The 14,290-nt window shown below is 30.3% G+C and overlaps 1 protein-coding gene across 1 annotated transcript; it reads right to left on the minus strand.

The window, feature by feature from the left end:
- Nucleotides 1–2,213: 2,213 nt before the first annotated feature.
- LOC148308453 (multiple inositol polyphosphate phosphatase 1-like) lies at nucleotides 2,214–11,394 on the minus strand. Its single transcript, XM_088261681.1, has 5 exons — nucleotides 11,098–11,394; nucleotides 7,803–8,239; nucleotides 6,730–6,831; nucleotides 5,200–5,672; nucleotides 2,214–2,493 (listed from the first exon to the last, which is right to left on the minus strand). Exons 1-5 carry the CDS (start codon nucleotides 11,273–11,275, stop codon nucleotides 2,337–2,339), a joined length of 1,347 nt encoding a protein of 448 aa, XP_088117807.1. The 5' UTR covers nucleotides 11,276–11,394; the 3' UTR covers nucleotides 2,214–2,336.
- Nucleotides 11,395–14,290: the final 2,896 nt, after the last annotated feature.

The raw sequence follows: 14,290 nt of genomic DNA on the forward strand, positions 1-14,290 counted from the left end.
AAGTTAAAAATATGCCGCTTTTGCTGGGATATAGTAAATTTTCTGGGCATTCCGAAAACATGCACAACTGAAAATTTATGATTTTTGATATATGACGTTTTTGAAAGGAGTGAGCGATGTTTTAAGTCACTGTTGTTATTAGAGATTAGACGCAGACGTCGTTTGTTGGTGGTATCGTTGCGTATCATTTGCTTTCGTGGCGTCATGTATTTGCCTCCACAAATCAATTAAATATATCTTTAATTGAGTGCGTCCGCCGCTTTCATTTGTCGCTTCCAAGGAATCGAACGTTAATGTAACTTAATTAACCCAATTAACAATGGAATTAGGTTGGTGATTGTCAGTTTTTATTCATACCCTATGGCATCCTAAACTTAAACACGTGTATTTGACAACAGTAAGTAATTTGTGCTTACATATTTTTTTTAACGTTATTATTTATTAAAAATGCCTTATATTGTCACCAAGCAAAAGAAATATTAAATAATTTTTTAGTTTTTGTGACTATCTCAAAATTTTCTCACAGATCAATTTTATTAAAAATAATTTTTGACGATTTACATACATAGTGCCATTTTCCTTAAAATACTACTTCATGTCGCTTCGCTGTGATTTTATGTATTACTCGCACATAGTTTTTTCTGGAACAAAACCAAAATAAAAGTCATGGTTTACTTTTTTTTTGGATACAGCATCAGATCACCCCATCAAATTTGTCGTTTTTGGCATATCTGGCTTGGGCCTGTTAGAGTCGCATAGCCATCGAATGCACATTTGATACATTAAAAAAAAATGACGAAGTTTTTATTTAAAAAAATAAATTTACTAGTTAAACCAAAGCTTTTTCCACCTAAACTAACTAAGGCTTTTAAAAATTATTTTGAAAACTAGAATAAAAAAAGTTAACATTGATACTTGTGTTTTTTTGTTGTTGTTATAGAACGGGTAAAAACAAAACTGGTTACAAACGTATGTATTTTTTTGAGAGTACTAGCCAATTGTATGTTTTTCTATTAAATATGTTTTACTCAAAGATCCAAAAACTTATCTGACTGATCACCTTTTGTATAATTAATAATCAAGTAAATAACGAGGTCGAACCGACGTACCATCTGGGTCGGATAGGGCTTGAAAAAGAAGAAATACATTTGTTATCTTATTTTGCTTTAACCAATATAAATTATTTTGCATTACTATTATTTCAGGAACCAAGTGAAAGATTCAGTGCTCCTGAAATGTGGGGTGAATCTGAAAAAAACCCCAACATCACATGAACGGGCTTTTGAATTAATTTTCACGTAGCTGAAGAAAAACCAAGATGGGATGATAAATGGTTTGCGAATGTCATACCCAGGGCTAGATTCCCTAATGTACTGTTGGATGTGAGATATATTTTTTTCTACTATTTCCCACATGACAAAATTACGCAACGTCGCATAATGGTAAATATAACTAAACAATGGCTTTCACTTTGTAACATGAGGCTTCCTGATTATTTATGAAGTTAAAGATTTATGTATTTAATTCTCCATTACAAATTATCTTAATATTGTGTTATGTTCTGTAATTTACAAATCACTATTTTTCTTATTACCTTTTCTACATTAGTGCAGAGGACACTGTATCAAATTGATGAAATGTTAAGTTGAATCTTGATTGTATGAATTTAAGCTTGATCGTTCTTAAGTTTTAGGTAATAGTCCAGGATAGTTTTATATTATTTAAATATAATAGTTTAAAAAAAATGGTTGTTAGAAATAAATAACTCATTAAGGTATTGAATATGTAATTATCAAAATATTATAAAAAATATTTTACAGGTCGCAAGACAGAGGTGCCATCTATTCAGTATTTTGCGAAGTAAACCGATTTCCTTATTGGACTGTAAGTTAGATATGTATTTTGTATATTTTTCAGGCGTCTCACAATAGGTAAATATAAAACTGAGAAAGTTATTATTCTAGCTATTCAGAGTGGTAAAATAAACCATCGCATGCCAGATTGCGCTATTCTTTGATCACATAAGTGAAAATCAAAAGAAGTCTCAGTATGAATGATTTGGTAATTTAAATATATCGTGTTATGCTTATGAGCACTGTACACATATAAAAATAATTGTAATTTCGTTTTAATTGTTTTATTTTTATTTTTATAAATAAAACCAAATAATTACTTTAAATAACTAACATATACTACTTAAAATAATGAAACCATAAGCTTAATAAACATTTATTTTTTACATCATAAAAGTATTAAAGTAATTTACAGTAGCTCAAATTGCAAATTACAACACAAGACAGTCTTTTTAACCTTAATTAAATAAATATCACATTTTATTACGTTTTTATCTTGCAAAAATCTAAATTACAGTCCCGCGTTACACTCAAGAATGTCTTCAGGTACTCCCAGGAGCACAGGCCTTGGGGACATCCATTCAGTTCCATTGGTTTTTCATTTAAGTAGAATTGAACTTCGTATTCTCCAGAATTGCACCTGAGATGAAAACGAAAACGGATTAAAATGAATTCATTGGGATGAAAGATTAAATTAAAGTCAAGAATTTTATTCATTGCGTTTTTAAGGAGCCGAAATTAAGGTAGGCTACTAATTTGAATTAAATCTTTAACTTTTTAAAGGTGTCTCATCTTGATGTGAAACATATATCGTTGTTTCCTTTTTTGTTGTTGTTAAAAGAAGATGGAAGTCTGAGTATCCCATGGCTTACGATCTGGCATTCGGCTGGTTTAAGCGATTACTTTATACACTTGTGTAACGCTCATCATTTTACCCATTACGGAACATCCATATTGCATTAATTTTATAAAATTGTATTTATGTAATGGTCTTATTTGTTAGGTTTTCTATACATTAGTGAAATGCCAGGTCGTTAGTCCTTAGATGCTTAGACTTCCATCTTCTTTCATAAAAAATGGAAGAACAATACGAGTACATGTTTCATATCAAGTTGAGATCTGTTAAGATCAATTTATCTTAACTGTAGGGTGAATAATTCAGTGTCCGATAAAATAAATAATATTAATATTTTTACATCTTTGATGCCTTTATGCACCCAGTGATAGGATCATAGTGGTGTTTAATTGACATCTAACACTCTTATTATTATTACCATACCACAAAGTTAACAATGCTTATAATATAAAAAAAATAAATTGATATTTCACTATTTTAAGGCAATCAGTTTCGTACTTCAGAATCTTAAACCAAGATAATTATTGTTAAGTATATGTTTATTAGATTATATGTTTATTATTGTTAAGTATATGTCCGCCTCCGTAGTGTAATGGTCAGCACGCTCGGCTACCGTTCTGGAGGTCCCGGGTTCGATTCCCAAGGGGGGTAAAATAAATATAAGTGATTTTTTTCACTGTCATATTTATTCAATATTACCCTGAACTGGTACCTGTAACCGTGTAAGCGATCAATATAACACTGCGTTTATATGACGCAGTGCCCTATGCACCATTGGGGTGCGGATAAGGGTTTATTTTTATTTTTATTACATATGTTTATTTTGTTCGCTTGTGCATTATACGGAATTTTACCGTCCGGCAGTCCGGTTAGCATGATAAAACGGATGATTGGCTTGTGCTTTTGGACGTCTTTCTTTGGACCGGTGCGCTTGATCAGTGCGTGATTGCGGTGCGCATAAATTCGATCATGCTAAACTGTCATCGCTTGTATTAAAAAAAAACGGGCTGTCGGACGGTAAATTCCGTGTAGTGCACAAGCGCTCTAAGGCTTCCGGAAGTATTTAGTAGAACGAGCGTTTTTTTTAGTGGAATGAACAATCACATAATGAAATTTTAAAATAATCTTTTTGAGTATAGTTAACCGCACATATTTATCAATATAACCACAAAAAACTTCACACGTGTAAAAAAATGTAATTATTCTTGACCCATTACTTTTTATATAATCTGTCGAATGTTAACCGCATAAATATGTAATACATGACAAAGTTCCATAGTTTTACACAAATTTTAATAGCCAGATCAAATTGCGTATTTTTGGTAGTTGAAATTGTTTGTTTTGTTTTATTTGTTTGTTTTTGTAAGCTAATATACATACGATTTCAAATAATGTTTAAAAAAAATCAGTACTTCAGACAAAATTTTACTTATTTCAACATACTATTACAAAATAATGCATTTAATAGTGATTTGTGTTTTGTACCAATATTCTTGACGGAACTCCACTCAATATAATCAAACGTTAAGTATAAAGCTTATTCCACTTTTTTATATGTTTAAAAAGCACTATTACTTTGTGATATGGTAATGTAATAGTCTCCTTAGCATTAATCGTTCATTTTATGTAATAACACTTAAAACTCTATTTCATGATTACTGATTTCACAATATTCATTCCCTCACCAGGTCAACTATGATAGTAATAGTACTTAATCTAATAAAACTAATTAGTTATTCCAAAACCGTCAGAAGAAGAAATTTCACAAAGTGAACGATAAATGATAATGTTAGTGTAAATTCCAGTGTAATTTTATTTGATCTTGATTTTACTAATGAAATACGAAAGGTAAAAAATTGTCATTTGAATTTATAAAATTTTATTTTGAAAGTTAAACACTACTAAATTTCGAGTAAGGTCCTTAAAATATATTGCTTGTACCCAAATTAACCAGATGCCTGACATATATAAAATAGAACCCATTATTTCTTTTAAATATGCTTCTTATGCCTATTTATTATACCTGTTTATTGTTTTTATATTTTGCCATGTATTAGTTTTGGTTATTTATAAAAAACTTTTTTGTAACTTTATTATTTTCGTGACAGTCTTGTTAACCTCAATTCCATGTCCCAAAATGAGAAATATAAATTATTCATCGGGAATATTATATATATCGTAGTCGTACAGGAGAAAGTGATTAACTAACAAAACGTAAAATGTTCAGGAGGGCCATTTAAGTCACTTTTGGTAGGCAATAAAATAAACACCAATGCAGTTAGTCATTTTTAACAAGTCAATATATTATACTTCCAAGTTTAAAATCCTTTTGGATTTTTTTCAGGGCAATATTAAGCTAGTAAGATATCAAATAGTCAATGATCACGTTTTTGTAAAAAATTCAAAAGGTCACTTTCCCCTGTATGACAACGATATCACTTATGTATGTTATATGTTTTGAAAAATAAATAAAATCAATGCAAAACTTACTCATGAAGAATAACAGCCAAACTAGCTGCAAACGGAATATTTAAACTTGTCCTAAATTGTCTGTCGACCAACAGGTCATCATAATCGGTTCCTTTCAATTGTTTATAATCCTTTCCAAATTGAAGAGTCGTAAATGTCAAGCTGAGGAGAGTGTCATGTGAAAATAAACCAACGACTCTTGGCTTCGCTTCTTTACTAGCAATAGTCTTTTCGAAAGTTTCCATCATATCTCTCAAAGGTAGGCACCCAAGTCTGGGGTTATATTCGTGGCTATAACCAGTTCGATAGAATTGAATAAGGTCATCTAAATATTCCAAGATAGTGAGATCATGTTTTGAAAACACTGAGCACCAAGGAGACACTTCGGATGGATGCCAGCTCTTGTAATATCGACAACTGTCGTACATCATATAGACTTGCTCGTCGGTGATGTCTTCGGTAAATCCAAGTCGATAGGTTACGTCAGAAACAAGCTGGAAGATAAAAAATGCAATAAAACTGCGATTTCCAAAAACGTTAAAGCATCAGATTTAACATCAGGTTACATTCTTTTTTAACATCTCAACATAGATGAAGAAGAATATGGAAGTCTGGGCATTTACAGGGCCCACATGCTGGTTTAAGCGATCACTTTACACACGTGTAACATTTACCAATTCTACCCATGATTGACAACCACACTACTCAAATCCTTGAAACTTCTTGATATATTGATCAAACTCGAAACACAGTATGCGAGATTTCACTAGAGACATCTATGGTGGGATGAGGGATACTTTTATTAGGCAAAAACTCTTTCATTTGTATGTGAGGTCCGAATCCTGGATTATATTCACATACTTCAGAAACGCTAGAAAACATCATTAAACCTTATAATTTGACAACTTAATTTATAAACAACATTTTTAATGTGACCAAATACTTGTTTACACATCTTGATTTTGTCCAGTTAGAAGTTATTTTTTGACATCTCAAAAAAGATGAAGAAGAATATTGAAGTCTGGGTATTCACAGGGCTTACGACCATCATAAGCTTGGTTAAGTGATCACTTTATACCAGTAGTCCCAGACTTTCATATTCTTAATAGATTTATATTATCCACTGACACTTCGTGATGGAATTGCATTTTTAATATATTATTAGATTAAAACCAATATTTTTAGCTTTTCCACTTTATTTTTATTTGACCAGCGACCGGATTTCGTCGGTAACGACATCATCAGAGTTACCGACATCATCAGACCAGTTTGATGATGTCGGTAACGACGAAACCCGGTCGCTAGTCAAATAAAAATAAAGTGGAAAAGCTAAAAATATTGGTTTTAATCTAATAATATATTTCATATTCTTCTTCATCCTCGTTCTTCTCCATCCATGTCCAAAAATAATGTAAAAAATAACTCCTAATTGGGGATAATCAAATAGTGTAAACACTCAAAATGTTGTAAATATCAGGTTAATGCTATAGTCAGTTATATATATATCCAATCAAATATTACAGGAGTGAAAAAAAGTTCATTGATTAATACCTGTCTGAAATCTTTTTCCTTTCTAAATATGTTTGCTTCACCCATTCTAAAAGAGTCGTTGTTATTGACTTCCGATGTCCAGATTGGGCACAAATCGTAAGGCTGGAAAACAAACAAAAAAGCATTGTAATCGTTTATTTATTAACACGTATTTTTCATGATAAAATTATCACGTACACATCATTTGATGAATTGCAATATAAAATATTGAAATGCACCTTGCAGAAAAGATCTGGTGATATAAAAATATTGTTTTTTACCGGTATTATGAAATATAAAATAATTTTAGTCGACCTTATTTGATTTTTTTGTTGACACATTGACATAGATAAAGAAGAACACGGAAGTCTGGGTATTTACAGAATTACAACCTGTTATTGGCTAAATGACTAATCTCTTTTCACACGTGCAACATTCAACAATACTACCCATGATAAATCAATCATGATTCAAATTGGTGAATGTTACACGTGTGTAAAGTGAACACTTAACCAGAAGATGACATGTCGTAGGCCCTGTAAATACCCAGACATTCATATTTTCCATCATCTATGTTGAGATGTCAAAAATGTAAAAAAAAAATCCTAAGTAAAGATAATCCAGATTTATGACTCAGTATTTTGTCACATTAAAAATGTTGACCTTATTTGATTTAAAGAATAAAATAACAATTTTATAATTGTTGGGTAATATATCCAAAATTAAACAAGGTTTATTGGATTGAATTCTACTTTTTTATTGGTAGAATTCAATCCAATAAACCTTGTTTAATTTTGGAAATATTATTTAACAATTCAATATGGAATTCTACCAACTGTCTGCGGTTACAATAAACAATTAAGTATGTACTTTTTTCCACATAAATTTTATTTGACCAGCAACCGGGTTCCGTCATAACCGACATCATTAGACTGGTGTGAGGCTAGACAAAATTCTGTCATATTCACAACAAGGCTGGGGTTGAAAACCCTGATTGTAAATATATTTTTCCTGACTAAGAAATATAATATACTTATGTGATTTAAGAATTTATGATAAGAATATCGCTTGTCAGAAATAAGTGTTCAACTTACTCTGAGAACGGGATCTTCGTTTCTCGGATCATCGATTGTGATATTCTCGTATGTTCCGAAGAGACCCTCTATAAACGCCCTGCAGCTAGCCCAAGTCCTTTGTGTGTTGCTGTGACGGAAATAAAACTGCTCTTTTGAATATCCTTCCAGAAGTTGGGGATATCTCTTCTGGTAGCTTCCACCAATCTCTCTGAGTTCCCTCCATCCTTCATGTACCAAATTGTATGTTTGGTTTTCAAGAGATTCATCATACGTCCAATGACGTAGAGCTTCTAAATCTTCTGCACATAGACCTCCGAATTGAGGTGGGTCGGTCTCGTATTTTTTTAATATTCTGTCCCGAAAAGCAGGAGATAATTTCATAGATTCAATATCTTTTGGTGATGGATTGCGTGTACCATGGCGATTCAGTAGCCAAAACTGAATCGGTTTGCACTCTGCAAAATAAGCAATCGTATTTAATAATTAATTGCATTTTAAACCAATGAACAAACAACATATAAATATAATAAAAATAATAAAACCCTTATCCGCACCCCAATGGTTCATAGGGCACTGCTTCGTATAAACGCAGTGTTATCTCGATCGTTTACACATGAAGGAAAGGTGATCAGCCCTCCACTTCAGGTACCAGTCCAGGGTAATATTGAATAAATATTATAGTGAAAAAATCACTTATATTTGACCCCCCCTGGGAATCGAACCCGGGACCTCCAGAACGGTAACCGAGCATGCTGACCATTACACTACTGAGGCGGACTAAAAACAAACAACATAAGGTCAGTAAAAATACTGGTAATGAAAGTGTAACACGTGAGATTAATCTTAAAGTAATAAAAATATACAAACACTTAAAAAATATAAGTTTCGTACTGACATTTCTTGGTGGAACTGCATTTTATATAATAAAATTACAAGTAAATGGTTTTTTCCATATAAATTTTATTTGACCAGTCTGGTAATGGCGGTTAATCAGTTAGTTTAAACCGGTCTGATGATGTCGGTTACGACGAAACCCGGTCGCTGGTTAGTTAAAATTTATCTGTTTTTTTTTATAGTTGTTATTCTATTACGAATAAAATAGGTTAATACGATATGTAGATACACATCCACTTCATCCTCAGTATTAGGGTCGTATGGTCCGTAAATCTTATATCTTCATCTTACAGCCCTCAACTGTTATTGTATTATCACCCGTGTAGTATTTCTCTTGTGATTTACAACATTTTGAGTGTGTCCAAATACTTGTTCACAAAATCTAGATTATCTCCAATTACAGGAGTTATTTTCATATTATTTTTTGACATCTCATCAAAGATGGAAAAGAATATGGAAGTCTGGGCATTTACGGGGCTAACGACCGTCATAGGCTGGTTTAAGTATATGGTTATGGTTTGTGATTTTGTATATTTTCCAAATAAATTAATAAAAATATCAAGGAATGCAATATTTTTTTTGTATTTTAGGTCATCACTTACTCTTATTCGCACCCAATGATACATACGGCTTTGCATCAAATTGATACATTGTAAATTTGATGAATTATTATATGAAGGGAAGGTGATCAGTCCTGCGCTTCAGATACCAGTGCAGTGTAATATTAAATAAATATTCGTGTGAAAAAACACTTAAATTAATTATAAACCCTGTTGGAATTGAATCTGGGACCTCTAGCATGGTAGCCAAATATCCTAACCACTTAACTGTTGTGACGGAGTGTGAATTTTTTAAAACAGTATCACTCATCGCATATTTGCTTTCGTGTTGTTAACCCACAGTTTACTAAATAGATAATAATTTAAACAATAGCTCAATCTGAGTTGTCATCTTAAATAAATAAAATCAATATTTATATATTTACATAGCTGGTAGTTTACAAAATTCCAGCCGGTATGAATTATTCCATTATAGTTACAAGTCATTGAAATGATGAAAGAATTGTATTTTGTTATTAATCAGTGATTCAAAGGTATTTTAATTGTATATATTAACGATGACAAATTTGTGATAACAGAAAATAAAGAGTTTTTTGATTTGTCGGCAGATAGCTCATGCACAAAATAGCATTCAAGTTCATTTAAAAATTCAAATAAAATTATTTCAACAAAGAAATACATATAATAAGACTAGTAGAATAAACGAAGGGGGTGTAGGAACTTTTTGGTAGAAGTTCTTTCATTGGTGTGTATAACTTCCTCAAAATTCAAATTCAAACGAAAATCGGGAATCACGAATTCGGATACTATCATTATCATCCATCGTTCACTGTGTAATGCCACTTATAAAAACACAACTTTATTACAACAAATAAAGTAACTAAATTTTCAAAAAGCAGTATTACACAAAGTGAACAATGAATGATAAGGAGAGTATTATATTACCATACCACAAAGTTAACAATGCTTTTGAAATACAAAATAAATCGAAATCTATTTCAAAAATAACATTTTTTATAGTTCTCTTACTTTTGAATAAATAATAACCCTTCACCTAAAAACAACAACGTAGAACTTTAATAAAGTATAAAAACAAAAAATCATAAACATCAACATTTTGAAACCATAGAAATTCATTAAAATAACAATAATGATACACCCATAAATTAATAACATGAAATAGACTAAAACCTCCCATTATTGTCCATGTTACCACTAATAAAAATGAAAACAATTTTTACCCCCTTTTCACCCTTTAACGTCTCATGGGCACAACTCAAAATTTTTGATTAAGCTTCAAAAACGGTACTTGAGAATGAAGCTGAATGCATTGAAACGCGTGTCAATATAATTTTTATTTTAACACAAAGTGGTATTTACCAAGTAAAATTTAAAATTAAAATGGTGCGGAGTTGAAGAAGAAAGAGATAGGAAAGAGAATGATATGATCGACAGTAAGGATTCCAAGGAAAAATAACAATAGTTCAGACATTTCTCAAAGATTATGAGAGAATGTGCAATTTTCTCATGAAAGTATTATTCATTTTAAAGTCTAGCAGCTTGCATATAAAATAAATTACTAAGGTGGTATTTCAAAATTATATTTTACGTATCATAATTAATTTACGGTTTGTTTGCATCATTTCCCTGACATAAAAAATATATAATAATGATATAAAGTGTCGGGTTGTGGTCCCGTGGTTAGTGTCGCGGACTCTTGAGCCAGAGTTTCTCGGTTCGAACATACTCTACCTCAGTTTGATACCCATTTCTAATAGTGAGCCGCTTAGGCTCACAGAAAAAGTATGAAATTGAAATATTTTTGTAAATAATAAAATAATAAATAGTTTTCTCTATACCTGATATTTGTTCAGCGTCTCCTTTTGTGACGTCATAAGACGTTTTAGTGCCAAAAAACACGTAAGGATTGGTGTCATTACTCAAACAATACCTATTGATTGGCTCTCCAAAATATTTTGCACCGTTAACTAAACAAAACACAGAAACTAAGACATTGAGTACGTTTAAAACCGCCATTATCCAAAATTGCACTTATCTTGGAATTAAACAATTTAAAAGGATTATCCCAGCAAACATAATCAATCAACTAAGATAGTGAAAGAACAGTCCCCTTGAAAATACCAAACACGAATGACAATAACGCAATGCAAGCATACGTATTATATTAAGGTTTTTAATTTGATTAACACATTGAGCACCGGATAAATTTGTAAGCAATATTTTTTAATATTTTCTTTGACACATGAATATTTTAAAATGCTCAATATTTTATATTGATATTTCAACACAGATGAAAAAGATTATGTGAGTGTAGGCATACACAAGGCTTTGTCGTAGGCTGGTTTAAGTGATCACTTTTTACACGTGTAACATTCACCATTCTACCTATGATTGAAGAAGTTTTGGGACTCCTACATATATTCTTGATTTCATGATAATGTATATGTGAGTTCACTATAAATACATCATTCTACCAATTTTCACGAAGGTTTCTGTAAATAAACTAATTTCAAACATAGATGTCGTTGAGGAAGTGGCATTCGGAAAGTATTTTCAATTTAATCAAAAGCATAATTTTTCAAAAACATAGAAATTTCAGAAGTGTTGGTGTCAATTATGGGTAGAATGGTGATAGTCACACGTATTAAAAGAGATCACTTAACTAGCATATGACAGGTCGTGAAACTTGTAAATTCTCATACTTCCATTTTTTGTATGTTTAATAAATCTTGATATAAAGAACTCCTGGAATAAGGTATTAAGTGGAACAAAAACTAGAAATTGTGCACAAAAATTTTAACACATTTTTTTTTGGATTTATTTTCATTTTATCAATAATTTGATTTAAACACTCTTCCTATCATGCATTAACTTTGTGTGATTGTATCACTTTTATCTTCTTTCTCTTTTCCAAAATTTTATTTCTTTACAAATGTCAAAACGTATAATTTTATTTTAATGACCTGACGATGAAATAATATTTCGAAACCGGTAGTCACGAATAAGTGTTTATAAAAGTACTATTATACAATGTAAACAATAGATGATAAGGAGAATATTTTATTACCATACCACAAAGTTATCAAGGCTTTTAATATACAATATAAATAATTTTATTGATGTATTCACATAATACAACATTGATATAAAAAAATTAAGAGATTGTCAAAGGTAAGTATAAATCAACTGACAGTTGACATGACAGTTGTTAGTTTTCGAAAGTAGAGTCGTGTTTATTGAATTTAAACTCGTTAAGTGGTTTATTACAAATAAAGTTTTAATTAAAAAAAAGAAATAATAAAAATAAAAATAAAAACTTTTTTTTTCACAGATAATAAATCGCAACACGTATGATCAGGTATAAAGACGTATTTGAATGAAACATGTGGTGAAATAAAGTGTTTATTTTTGTTCAATTGATTTATCGATGTGGTGAAAATGGTTCTCTTTATCGAAGGTCATTTTAGTTAGAAAATAACCCGTTTAGTTACGCATGGCCGAGATTAATGAATCTGAAAACAAATCTTGCAAGGTGAACCATTGTAGAGGAACGGGGATTTATAAAATTACATTTTAAATATATTATGATATATATATATATATATATATATATATATATATATATATATATATATATATATATATATATATATATATATATATATATATATATATATATATATATATATATATATATATATATATATATATATATATATATATTTATATATATATATATATATATATATATTTATATATATATATATATATATATATATTTATATATATATATATATATATATATATATATATATATATATATATATATATATATATATATATATATATATATAAATATATTTACATATAAATATTTGTTAACTCTACAAATTAACAGCTCACTGAATGCGTATTCAAACAAAATGTACAAATAATGATTTATCGAATAAAGTAATAATTACACTTTTCAAAGAACAGTCAAATTTGCGTCATAATATAAAATTAATCATCTTGGTTAAGTCGTTGCAATTTTTAGGATTAATTTACTTAATATTTGATTGATACACGTTTTTTCCATTTTTTTACAATTTGGTTTTTATTATGTTAATATTGTTTATTTTGGCGTGATTATGAATTACGTTACAAAAGCGTCACAAAATATTCAAACAGTAATTGCACTGGCAGTTTTTATCTGATGACTTACGTCTTTTAAAATGTATCAGGTTCCTGACTCCTAGAACATCCACTCTTCGGCTGTCCAAACTTAAAACACAGTAAGGGACATTTTTTGTAGTACGTTTTTCTTGCATTTTCGGACTAAGCAGAATCTACTTAGTCCAAAAATGCAAAAAAACGCAGTACAAAAAAAAGTCCCTTACTGTGTTTTGAGTTTGGACAGCCGTGTTGACAATCCGTCGGCAGTTCTCGTCTGAACTTCGGAACGCGGACCTGACTTGGGAGGATGCAGGAAAGCTAGCTGCCGACAAACGAGCGTGGAGCATTTTGTAGTTGAGTAAGTTTAAGTAATTTAATTTAAGTAATACTTGGCAAATACCACTTTATCATAAAATCTTTTGTATCACGTTTTTCGATGCATTTTGCATAATTTTCAAACACCAATGGATGTTTTTCCAATGGATATATAAAAATGATGCAAAAAGCATCAAAATACTTGTCCAAATAGATTTTAAGAGAAAGTGGTATTGGCCAAGTAAAACTGAAATTAAAAATAATAATAATAATTTATTATTTGTTATTATTAAATTAAAAATGAATAGATTTTACCACAAAGTGACTGCTGAAGCAATTTATGAAAGCTTAATTTTAAATATTTATATTATTTTGAGAAATAAAAAGACTGTTTTTGATCCACTCATATTTTTATTAACAACCAACTAGTTTCGGCAACAACCTGTTGCCCTCTTCGGGGTTTAATTTATGACTTTAAGCCCTCTTTGTTGCAGGATGTTGCCGAAACTAGTTGGTTGTTAAAAAAATGTGAGTGTATAAAAAAACAAAGTATTTTTATTT

The sequence above is a fragment of the Brachycentrus maculatus genome, unplaced genomic scaffold (assembly GCF_059751285.1).
Source record: "Brachycentrus maculatus isolate JH-2025_06_01 unplaced genomic scaffold, ASM5975128v1 h1tg000166l, whole genome shotgun sequence".
In the NCBI taxonomy this organism is placed as follows: domain Eukaryota; kingdom Metazoa; phylum Arthropoda; class Insecta; order Trichoptera; family Brachycentridae; genus Brachycentrus; species Brachycentrus maculatus.

What these genes read in the sequence shown, in the direction of transcription:
- LOC148308453 (XM_088261681.1), bottom strand. Translation starts at nt 11,275, where the DNA reads ATGGCGGTTTTAAACGTACTCAATGTCTTAGTTTCTGTGTTTTGTTTA. An exon ending in AGACGCTGAACAAATATCAG is followed by an intron (nt 8,240 to 11,097) that starts GTATAGAGAAAA and finishes CTTATTTTGCAG; the next exon opens with AGTGCAAACCGATTCAGTTT. An exon ending in TTGGCTGTTATTCTTCATGA is followed by an intron (nt 2,494 to 5,199) that starts GTAAGTTTTGCA and finishes TTTTCATCTCAG; the next exon opens with GTGCAATTCTGGAGAATACG.